Raw genomic sequence first — 12,061 nt, 5'->3', positions numbered from 1 at the left:
ATTACTAAGGCAACTAAAAGAACCTGTCACTCATTTATCTCCCAGGCCCCCACTTGGGACTTATCACCCCCACCTGGATTGCCCTCAGAAACATCTCTCAGAAATTAAAAAAAAAAAGCCTGAGCTAATGAATCAAGGGCTCAGCCAGAACCTATGAACTTGACTTCACTGTGTCTCATTTAAACTTAACCCATCAAGTGACCCCTCGAAGGGACTGCTGCTGCCTCCCATAAAAGCAAGCTCACAGGGGCACCTAGGTGGCGCAGTGGATAGAACACCAAGCCCTGAAGTCAGGAGGACCTAAGTTCAAATCTGGCCTCAAACCAAACACTTGACACTTACTAGCTGTGTGACCCTGGGCAAGTCCCTTAACCCCAATTGCAAAAAAACAAAACAAAACAAAACAAAACTAAGCTCACCTTTCGGACAGACACTCTGCAGATGCAGGCATCCAGAAGGCCAGTGGCCGGATTCGCACTCATTTTACACACAAAGGTAAACCTCTTCCTCCATCGGACACAATTCTCCTGCACTTCCTCCCTAAAGGTGAAGAACATGGATAAAGTTAGACTGGCCTAGGGGTGCTGCTTGTTTCCTTCAGAACAGAGAAGATGAATTTATCTACTCAAGGGAATAACAATAATAGCTAATATTTACACAGTACTTTAAGTTTTACAAAGTGCTTTATATATATATATGATCTCATTTGATCCTCACAAGAACCCAGGGGGACAGGTGCTACTATAATCCCCATTTTACAGATGAGAAAACTGAAGTTGAGAGAGATAAAGTGACTTTGCCCAGAGTCACCCAGCTGATAAGGGTCTGAGGTGGCACCAGGCCTCAGGTCTTCCCGACTCCGAGACCCGTCAGGCTGGTCTAAAAACTTGGCTTTCAGACCCATAGTCCTCATCTGCTCATTTGTCCCTCAGAACTCTGCAGCAGGGTGGGGTGACAGCTTAGGAAGCCAAAGGCAGAGAAAATCAGCTCCATTTTTGCTGTCAGGGAGTTTATTTCCTGACTGCTGAAAACTCAGAGAGGACGTGGGAGTAGGGCGGAGGGTGTGTGGGAGATGGCAGGGGAGGCTGATGGAGCAATGTCTCAGCAGCGTGAAGTGGGATCTGGGGGTGGGCTACGTACAGGGAGAAGGGTATGTGGGTGGACTGAAAAGCGGGGTGGGTGGTAACGTGAGAACAAGTATACGCACTCTGAAGGGCCTCTCGTGTGCTCAGGGCTGGGAAGTACTGAGCAGAGTATGCTGATAGCCATGTATCTGTACGTGTGAGAGAATGCGAGTGCGAGATCTGCGTGCAGGCAGGAGCAAACACGCCTGGCTCACGTGCACTGGGAGAGGCTGCTTACAACTCACATTACGAGCCCTATTCAGTTTGCTAGGCTCTGAAAAGAGAGGGTTCTCATCTTTTTAGAGCTGCATGGTGGACCTGCCTGATGAAGTGCTCGGGAAGGGTGGCTGAAGCCCCATGAATCCAAACAGGATGATCAGCTAGAGAGATTATCTCTAGAATCATTTAACTCAACAGGAAAGGGAAGAGAAGGTAGGGTGGAGAGGAGTGGGGCAGCTGAGAAAATGAACACCTCCACACCCACTGTGACCCCAGACAGTGAGTCCAGGTTACCAGCCAGGTCACAGGGAGGGAAGATGAGGCCTCCAGTGCTGGATGATCTCGTAGATAACTCAATCAAATGATCGACCAGAACCTTTTTGCCAGCAGACTGTTTTTAGGTTAGGAGATGCCCTGAAAGTCCTGCGATGATCCTTAGGGAACATCTGGGAATCCCATGGAAGGGTAATGCCACTCAGAAACCAATACTTTTCCCAACTGTCCCACCAGCTTAAATAATGTTAAGCATAAAAGGACTCTCTGCCCTCCCCCTGTGGAATGCCGCCTTAGAAAACAATCACCTAGGAAGAACTGGTCTATAACTGGGAGGCAATATAGCTCAAGGACATTCCCCAAGGGCTCAAGAACTACCCCCAAACTTTAAAGATTCATTATATGATCCTTTCTGGGCTCCCTTTTGTAAATTGGGGTTTTGTGTGTAACACCCTCCATTTCAACTCATTTTTCCCATTTCTTATAAGTTAATATTGTAGAAAATGAGGTGGTTGTGAAAGCCCTTCTGGGCTCTCTGAAAAACTCTAGGGCATCACAATTAATTTCACAGCTATGGCATCTTGGGCCCAGTATGAATGGAAGGCCTAATCCCTCTCCTGGGGCAAAGGTACCTTGAAGAAGCAGATGCTAATCTGCGCTCCACCACTGATTTATGACCCTGGAACTTCTCTGTGCCTCTACTTCTCCAGTAAATTGGCATCTCTACACCCAGATTATAAACCAATCAGGGAATGACTCAAAACTTCTCATCCATTGACGAGTCACAGAAACATCAGGCCATCAAAATCCCCCATTTCCAGTGTTTTCCTTCTGAGATGATCTCTCATCTACTACAGGGCATTGACCTTTTATGTATGTAATTGTTTGCCTATTGTCTCCCTCACTGGCAGGGACCATGTTTTTGCCTTTCTTTATATCCCCAGCACTAAATGCTGTGCCTGGCACATAGTAAATGTTTATACCTGCTGACTAACTGGGGACTGTCTTTTTCAACCATTCTGTACAAATGGTGGCTTAGCTCATGGAACCACAGACTTAGAGTTGGAAGAGACCTTAGAGGCAACTCAGTTCAACCCTTTTTACAGATGAAGAAATTGAGGCTGTGAAGATAACTGACTTGCTCAGCTAAGGTGTGTCTGAGATGGCATTTGAACTCAGGTCTTCCTGATTGCTTGTCCAACACTTCTATCCATATTTCTTGGTCAATCTATAATCACTACTTCCTGTAAAAAGCTTTCCCTGATTAACTCCACCCACAGTGAGCACCACACCTATCCCTCCCTCACAAGCTAGGGTTTCCCAGGGTTTCACTATCACATGCCCATTTTTTGTTTCCTGGAAAATGGCCTGCCTGCTAAAACTAAGTCAGCTATTAACTTCCTCTGGAAGCTCAGCTTTGTACTTAATCCCTCAACAAAGGCAGGGCCTTCAGTATAGTAGGTGATTGATCTATGGTTGCTGAATGAAGACAGTGGGTAGGCAGGGGAGGGAGGGCAGCCTTTGTCTGGGTGTCACCACAACATCACAGGGTCTTGACATGGAAGAAATCTCAAGGTAATTTAGTGATTTTACAGATAAGGAAAATGAGGCCTAAGAAAGTATCATCCAGGGTCACCCAGCTGACAAGTGTCTGAGGTAGCACTGGACCTCAGGTCTTCCCGACTCCATGACCAGTGTTCTAAAACTGGGCTTTCTGAACCATTGTTCTCACGGTCTCTTCTGTCAAACAAAACTACCCAAGGTCACCCAGGTAATGTGGCAGATGACAGATTCAAACTCAGATCCCCTCATTCCAAATTCAGTGTCCTTTCTATTTGCCTACTTTGACTACTTTGTCTTAGGGCAGCTAGGTGATACAGTGGATGAAACACTGGGTCTGGAGTCAGGAAGACCTGAATTCAAATCTAGCCTCAGATACTTACTTAACTGTTTGACTCTGGGCAAGTCACAAACTTGTTTGCCTCAGTTTCCTCATCTGTATAATGAGCTGGAGAAGAAAATGCCAAATTACTTCAGTATCTTTGCCAAGAAAACCCCAAATAGGGTCACAAAGGGACACAACCAAACAACATTATGTATTGTATGTCTTAGCAAGACATACAATGACTCTTTATTTTCTTATCACAGTTTTTTAAACTTTCTTATCAATGTCTTTCCAAGCTGCCACCAACAACCTGCTCTTTCTGGTCTCTCTTGAATTTTTTCCCAGCCCCTCCCCACCCTCTACTCACATGACACACTTTTCAGAACTTGAGGACCTTTCAGCGAATCAAAGACTGCATGGAGTTTGGGGAGAGAGGCCACAGGAGATACAAGGATGGTCTTTCTGGAATGAACTTAGAAGCAGAAGGGGCAGAAACTGGACCCCTGAAAACAATGGCTAGGAACACCCAATGGGAACCCGCAGCTCACCCCTGCGTAGGTAAGAAATTAGGAAGCAATCTGACACTGTTTGGAGGCTGCAGATGGATTCTCTCAGTGTTGAGACTGGAATCTGAGACTATTCAAAACTTAAGCTGTCCTACCTCTCCCTCCCCTCTTCCTCACCCTCCCCACTGGAGAGAGTCAGATGACAGACTCCAAAAGACTTAAATGGATCCTAGGTTAGACATGCTGGAACACCCAAAAGAGATTAGTCACTTGGAACAAAATACTTAACAGAATGGTGGGGTTTTTTTCCCCCTTCTTCTTTATAAAAGACTAGCTTTGGGTTGAATGCAGGTAAGGTGGTGGCCTATGCATGACTCAAATCTCTCCTGCCAGGGCTGATCCAGTTAAAGCACATTGATTCAAGACACTGGAGGGTCTCCCAGGCGTAGGTAACAGACTCTCTTTCTCTCTCTCTTTCCTTTATGGGAAAATGAACCCAAATCATTGTACAGACTTTGCCCATTATGCAACAAGCTGGTTGTTTGTTGGCTTACCACTGTTAACTTCCTTCCCATTTCCACCAAGTTGATAAACACTCATTTATCACCACTCCCCTGGGAATGAGATAGCATGCCCATCTTCATTTTTCCAAGAGGTCATGGAGCTATGCCACACAGTCTGTGGTATAAGCACAATTACCAACTGTGCTCAGGAGGACTTGAGCTATAGTCCTGGGTGGACCTTACCAGGCTTCAGTGTTCTCTGGGGACCTGACCAGTACAGATCCATAGGCTCACCCAGTAAATGTTTGTTCAGTAAATATTTGTTGGACTGAACAGCCTGAGTTTTTGAGTAATGAAAGCAAGTCTATTTTCTAACTTGCTATGAGGCTTTGGACAAAGCTCTCTTTATGCCTCAGCCTCAGTTTCTCTACCTATAAAACCAAGACAGGAAATGTGGACACTCCCATCACAAGATGTTATGAGAAGTAATAAGATTCTATTTATCAGCAGCTCAGGGATGCAAGGTAGACAAAAAAGAGTTATTACTGTTGATATTAATACTGGGGTGGAGAAGAGTCACAGAAGCTTGGTGATAAGGTTAATGAGAGACAAGGAAAAATTCTCCAAAGCCTCAGAATGGAGGAATCCTAGAGTTCAAAGGTGTCCCTAAACCCAAAGATTCCCATCACACAAGATTCCTTCCTTTCTTTCCAGAGGTAAGGGACTATGGGCATGGAACACTGAATATACTCCTTTTTATTCTTTGTTACAAGGAAGGGTTCTTTGTAGAAGGAGGAAGGGAAAGATAAATTAGGAAACAAAGACTGTAAAAACAAAAGGTATCAATAAAATGAGATTTTTAAAAATAGATGCTATAAGCTTATATGGAAGGACTACTCTAAGGGATAGAGGAAAGTGGAATAATATAAAGTATATAATTAGTAAATTATACTACAGAGATGTAACTTTAAGAGTGAAAGAGGACCAGAAGGTAGGTTGGGACAATGGGAAAAGCTCTGATTCTGAAGCTAGAGGACCCAGATTCAAATCTCATATCAAACACTGCCTGTCTGACTTTGGGCAAGTCCCTCCACCCCTCTGGGCCTCAGTTTCCTTATCTAGAAAATGAAAGAGGATTGGAAGTGATGGCCTCTGGGGTCCCTTCCAACTCTAGATCTGTCCTTCTAAGAGAGACTTGGATATTTACTGAAATAGTAGCGAACACGGAGGATGCCAATTCTGAAAGTAGATCTATGAAACTTTGCACAAAAGACGTTCATTTGCAGAACTTGTGGGAGGTGGAAGCAGCCACCCAGCCAAATGTCAGATATTTTTCTTTTATGCAATTGATACTATAGCTGCACCAGGAGCCATCTTTTGGGAAGATAATTTTTTAAAAATATTTTGATAAACTAAATTTTAATATTTTAAAAACCTTTTCTCTTAATAGTCTAAAAGTCTCTTCTACTCTGCATGGGACATGGAAAAATAGAAATAACACAGAGAAAAGAAAGGGATCTTCTGTGAGCTTTGGGAGAGGTCGCTTTAGCTATCCCAACAGCCTGATATTTTGGGTGCCTAAACGTCCTGCCTGCTGTCTCAGGGCAGGTAATTATAGGGACGGTATTTCAAAAGTGACTTCAGAAGAGTTTCATTTTCAGCTTTGAGATTCCCTGGATATACAATTAGATCAAACCCCAGGGAGGTGAGGATGACTGAGGCCCAGCGTCATGGAGGGGACCACCCCCAGCCCACCTCAATAATCACAGGCCTCCTGCCGCAATGGGCCTGACCCAAACCAGAGAGGCAGGGACAAAACCCAGCTCTATTTCTGGGTCTTCCTGAAATAGACAAAGCTACACCAAGCTGGATGGACTCTTGTCCAACTAACCTTCCCATAAAAACTTTAAAGATGTTTAGAAAAACCCATCTTTACTGCCACATGTTCAGGTCGTTTGACAAGATCACCCTAGTGAAGGGGATGAGAAGGGAATCTTTTGCATTCTTTGTGTTTCAAGAGAGGAAAGGCCCGGATTTCTTCCCTAAGTGTGGCTGTCCCTGACCCCTCACCCCCCTGGCTGGGGAATACTGAACCCACATTTGCCGCTCAGCACCTACCTGCTCCTGGGTCCTAGATGGTAGAGCAGTAGGAGTTCAAGACTTGGGGTGGCAACAGGATGCCCCAAAGCACTCTCTTTAGCCTTGCTGGGGGGGGGGGGGTTTCCAGAAAAATAATAATAGCTAGCACTTATGTGGCATCTGAAGGTTCACAAAGCACTTTACACAGGTTATCTCATCTGACCCCCAAAACAACCCGGGGTAGCAGGTGCAATTATTATTTCTATTTTCACAGATGAGCAAACTCAAGCCAAGGTAGTTAAGTGTCTGAGGACAGAATTTTGAACTGAGGTCTTCCTGATTCTAAGTCTCCCTGCCTTAAGGGGACAACATAAACAACTCTGTAGGTAGGATTAGACCTTGATTTGGGCACCCTCCAAAATAACCAATCACCCCAAGAATTATAAGTAAGGGTTCCACTTCAAAGGTAAGCCTATGTAGCTTTTAGGTCACTCAGCCCCATCCCCTTTCAATTTGGCTTCCACCAGGTAGAAAGAAAGCCACTAGTTAGAGCCAGGGAAGCTGGAGGCAGGCAGGAGGGAGGGAAAAAGTCATTTTTCTAACTACAGAATCTCACAGTTTAAAATGCTTCAAATTTCACACCCTGGGCTAGGCTGGCAAACTACAGCTAAAATTAGGTTTGCTTCAAATGGGTTAATTCCAATGTAACAGAGTCTCCAATTTCTTTGATGGGAGGGTCTTGCTTTTACCCCACTCTGTCCTATAAAGAATTTAGGGAATGTAGTTCACTGGGTCAGGAGCAAAGAACAAACCATATTTTACTCCCAAACTTTTCACCTCTGCATGGCATAAAAGTAACCTCGGGCCTTGGATCATAAAATGTCCAAGCTGGAAGTAAGCTTAGCAGTGCTCTAGTCTACCACTCCCTCATTTACAGATGGGGAAATTGAGGCCCAGAGAGGTAAAGCAACCTGATGCCCAAGTTTATAAAGATTCTATAGCAGAACCCAGGTCCTCTGATTCCAGTTTTTTCCCACTGAACTGGCATTCCTGGAATCCCCTGGACCAAAAGAGCTGAAAAAAAAAATGCCACAGTAGACAAAGATCTGGGAAAACCTTTCATCCAATCAAGTAGTAAAGGGCCTGGGTTGGAACTTGTATCCCCCAGCTCCCAACAAGCTCCAATGGGCACACATACACAACAACAACAACAAAAACAACAACCATCCCAATTCAATTCTCCCAAGAACAGGGGGCTGGCCAGCTGACTCCCTGGCAAAGCCAACACAGCAATGATGATGCAACAGGAGTTTCCGACTGATGAAAGCCAGATCAGCCCAGAGATGCAAATGTCTAATAAGGAAACAATTTAAATCCAGAACATCTGCTACCATAGGGGTCCCAAGGAAGGGGCTCACTAAAACTTGGGTTGAGAAACCACTGGGCTCATGCGTTAACGCTGCAGCCACAGTCCACATCTGCTTCCTCTTGGCTACAGACCGTCAGGAAGGGGACGAAATGTAGGTTGCTCCAGACCTGACATTATCAGTTCCCTCCTCCACTGACAATCCTCCAAACCATAAATGATGTCAACTGGAAAACGTTCAGTGAGTAGATTCTCTGGAAGTCACTCTGTTCTCTGATAAGCGTGGCATTCAGAGATTCCAGCAGATTAATGTTTCCAAAGAGAGAATTTATTCTTCTAGGCTGCCAGACACAAGTACTTCTTACCACTCCAGACATAAATACTTTCTTCAGTCCTCAAATTGAGCCATGGAGAAGCCTAAAAAACCTCTCACGAGAGGTGGGGAGACTGGGGCAAGGAGCTATGGTTGGGCATTAGAGACTCAAACAAAAAGGTGCAGTTAAATTTAGAGGCCTCTGATGAGAAAGATAACAATTCACATTTGCAGAGAGTGCTTTCATCCAGGGAAAATCACAGCTGGAAGAGTAGATTGTCTGATCCAATTCTTCGATGCAAAGCAGAAAGGCACCCATACCTGCATGTGATGTGAAAGTAATATATTCCTACAACATAGCTGCCATGCTGGACATCGTTAAGCGCAAATGGGGTCTGCATCAGGCAACTAGCTTTGGGAGGAACGGAAACAGGCAACACCAGCTCCTCTGCCCTCCCAACAATGCAGATTGGCTTGACAATGGTGATATCCATAAATGCCATTCACACCAGAGCCAATGACTCATTCTTCCTAGCTCTACAGACAACAGAATAAGACGTCATGAATCCAAGAGAAACTGGTGGCTTTATAAAGATCTACCCCTCACTTATCCTGGTCTGTTCCGGATAGTCAAGGCCCAGATTCCAAAGAGAGTCAATGTAAGTCATAGAAAGCTACAGATTCCAACAACATGGAAAAGAGCACTAATTTATTAACAAAAATGGGAGTATTTCTCCCTTGTAAGCTTAGTATTTGTATAAATATTTGCAGGCAGTATAAAAAAATGCCACTCGGCAATATAGTTAAATTTACTTAACAAAGAACCTTTCAGCCCGAGTCTCAATTCCAGAATGTCTGCTGCTGACTTCTAAACACACCAGTTCCAGGAATGGGAGACGTGAATTTGGAGGATCCAACCCCAGAGCAAGGAGATAGAGTCATCATAGATCACAGAGGTCAAACCCATCAGGACTTGGGGCTTCAGTGGAAAAAGTGTGAGTACAATGTCAAGAATAAGGGGGGGGGGGAATCTACATTCCCTCCTAGTTTCTAGCTCATCCCCAGAGTGTCAGGTGGACTCTAGAGAGAGACTAAGGCTAGAAACTGTCCCAAGGACAGAGGGACCAAAGAGGAGAAAAGGTATTTCAAGTCAAAATGAAGAGATTCTGCCCTTCCATGGGCATTTCTTACAGAAATGTAAGAAAATGAGTATCTGGCCTGCTATTAACTAAGAGAAGCAGAGGTATTAACTACGGCTACTTAGGGTATTTCCTTTTCAGACCAGGCCACCTGGTGTTCCCAGAGATCCCCTTTTGCCATGCCAGACTAACTGCAGGGCACCGATCAGTTTCAGGAATACAGGGGGACAATGAGGTCTAGACTCACCTGTATTAGTCCCTGCAAACCTTCCCTTCGTTCTCCCATCATCTTTCTGTGTTTCATCTTCCTCACAGAGGTAAGGCTAATGAAACACCAGAGAAGTGTCATTGGGAGAAATGGCATCTGACTTCAGAACTACGATCAGTGCAGCGTCCAATTGTGACTTCAATGAAGAAACACGCCTCTCTTCCACTTGGAAGAGAAGTGGTGGGCCAGAAATGAGGAATGAAGCCTGACACTGACAACGTGCTGATTTGTTCTGCTTCAGAGTGGACCCTGATTTGTTGCAAGGGAGGGTTCTATGGTGGAAGTAACTCACTAGAAAATGCTAAAAAGATTATCAATTAAACATTTTTAAAGATTTTTTAAAAAACTGCCTGAAAAGTATCTAAGGTCCTATAACATGACCCTATGGAATAAAGTGACAAGTACTTAATATGTGCCAGGCTAGAGTGCTACCCACAAGGAGCTAGCGACCAAGTTTATACTCCACTATCCCCAGGCCAGTTCTGGGCTCCCGTCAATGCAGCCAGGATACAGAGAGAGACTTTGCCTGATACTGCTAAAAGAGCCAAAGCACGTGAAGTGATTATGTAGGAAGTTGACCCCTGAAAATCCGCCAACATCATGCTTGTACACTGTCAGAAATGTGCCTCCAGGGCCAACGGTTGGTCCAGAGACTCCCAGGTAGCCATAGAGGTGTAAGGAATGCACTGCTGTTTATGCCTCTCACCCCCGATAAAGTTTTAGGAGCCCCCTCGCTTGATGTGAAAGCAAAGAGCTCAGCCCCTGAAGGAGGGGCTCAGCCCACAAGCCCAGGCAGGCTTCCTCCTGAGTCACTCCCAGGTGGTGCCCCAGTCTTAGGCAGGCACACAGCACCTGGAAGAAGTACTGGCCAAATACCAGGCCACCCATGGGGGGAAAAGGGGCGGGGAGAGGGGGCAAAGAATGCATATGGCAAGATCCTGAAGCACCAACAATGGCTAGACTTGGTAGTCCAAGAAGAAGCCGGAGAAAAGAAATTTTTATGCCCTTAATTTACTCCTCCCTCTCCTTTTCCGGAAAAGGAGCAGAAAGGAATGAGAATTGGGAACTCCCAGACTCACATCCCTCCTTCAAGAAAAGGGCTGTACCTTTCTTTTTGTGCAAAGTAAAGACGTCAGGGGAAAGAGATTCTACAACTTGCCATGAAGTCAGACAATCTCTTAGAAATGCAGTTGCTCCCCAAATCTAATGCTAATCCCTTCCAAGGCAATCTAAGTCTGGTTTCTCTAGCCCTCTTCCTGAAGTCTCCCCATGGAGACCAGGTGGCCACTATCATATTGATGAGTGGCTTTTTCTCCCCCATAGAAATGGAAAAACACATTTTTAGTCTACTTCCAAACATGTACTCCACAGAAGGAACCATTCACTGAGACACTTTGGACACTGAATCAATTACTACCCAGCCTCAGGTCCTAGCCAAGACCCCTCTGGACTGGGGTCTTCTGTTTATACCAGCCACTGATATGTCCCTTCTGTGTGCTGATCAAAAGATTCCCATAGTTTTCCCATTTCTTCTTGACAATTCCCTCACAAGCCTCATCCTCCACATGGAGGAGACAGGAAGAAGCAGTGTTGTGCAGCGGAGAGAGCTAGTCTCGGGGTCAGGAAGACCTGTTTTCAAGTCCTGCCTTTGAAACATCCTGGCTCTGCACCCTGAGTAAGTCAGGTAGTCCTCACACACTCCTACGCATTGGTCACTGAATACGGAAAGTCTTTCTATCAGTGAAAAACAGAGGTCCAGACCCTAATCCTATGGAGGAGATAAGATCAGTCAGCTGAGTCACACCAGAGAAGGCCTTGTTCCACTGCTGACTTACTGTATGATCTTGGACAAATCCCTTCCATTCTCAGGTCCTCAGCCTTCCCTCCATTAAAATTCAATTTTTTTTTTTGGTGAGGCAATTGGGGTTAAGTGACTTGCCCCAAGTCACAAAGCTGGTGAGTGTTATGTATCTGAGGCCAGATTCGAACTCAGGTCCTCCTGACTCCAGGGCCGACGCTCTATACCCTGCACCACCTAGCTGCCCCAAAACTCAAAATTTTTAAAATGAATGCTAAATTTTTAAAAACATAATTGGGAAATATTTAATGAAGTTAGAGAGAGAGAGAGAGAGAGAGAGAGAGTCAACCCTCCTTGATCTCCCCATAACCTACAGTACTGCTGGCACTCTTTGGGAAACAGCTGGTAAGATTTCTAAGCACCAAGAGGTGTTAGGCATGCTTAGGATAAAACTCCAAAAAGCAATAACTTTCTAAGACAGTTCCAGATCATCCCCAGCAAGTAGGCCCAGTTCCAACAGAACACAGATGGAAGGGGGGTTGCTTCTCCATAGGGAGGAGGAAAGAGGCAAAAAATCTGGGGAGCAAG

General features: G+C 45.1%; 1 protein-coding gene and 1 long non-coding RNA gene across 4 annotated transcripts in view; one reads left to right on the top strand and one right to left on the bottom strand.

The window, feature by feature from the left end:
- Positions 1-12,061, bottom strand: part of EEIG1 (estrogen-induced osteoclastogenesis regulator 1) — a 44,039-nt gene that overhangs the window by 16,564 nt on the left and 15,414 nt on the right. For all 3 annotated transcript variants that reach the window (XM_020965605.2, XM_020965603.2, XM_078150028.1), the window contains exon 2: positions 420-540. In XM_020965605.2, coding sequence (XP_020821264.1) covers positions 420-540 — 121 coding nt within the window. The remainder of the gene's footprint in view (positions 1-419; positions 541-12,061) is intronic.
- Positions 8,842-9,969, top strand: LOC110193670 (uncharacterized). Its single transcript, XR_002320514.2, has 3 exons — positions 8,842-8,927; positions 9,119-9,263; positions 9,723-9,969. It is a non-coding gene; the product is annotated as an uncharacterized LOC110193670 (long non-coding RNA).

This window comes from Phascolarctos cinereus, unplaced genomic scaffold, assembly GCF_003287225.1.
Source record: "Phascolarctos cinereus isolate Bilbo 61053 unplaced genomic scaffold, phaCin_HiC Scaffold_2;HRSCAF=192, whole genome shotgun sequence".
NCBI classification, from domain to species: Eukaryota; Metazoa; Chordata; class Mammalia; order Diprotodontia; family Phascolarctidae; genus Phascolarctos; species Phascolarctos cinereus.
This window is presented reverse-complemented; position numbering and strand designations above follow the sequence as displayed.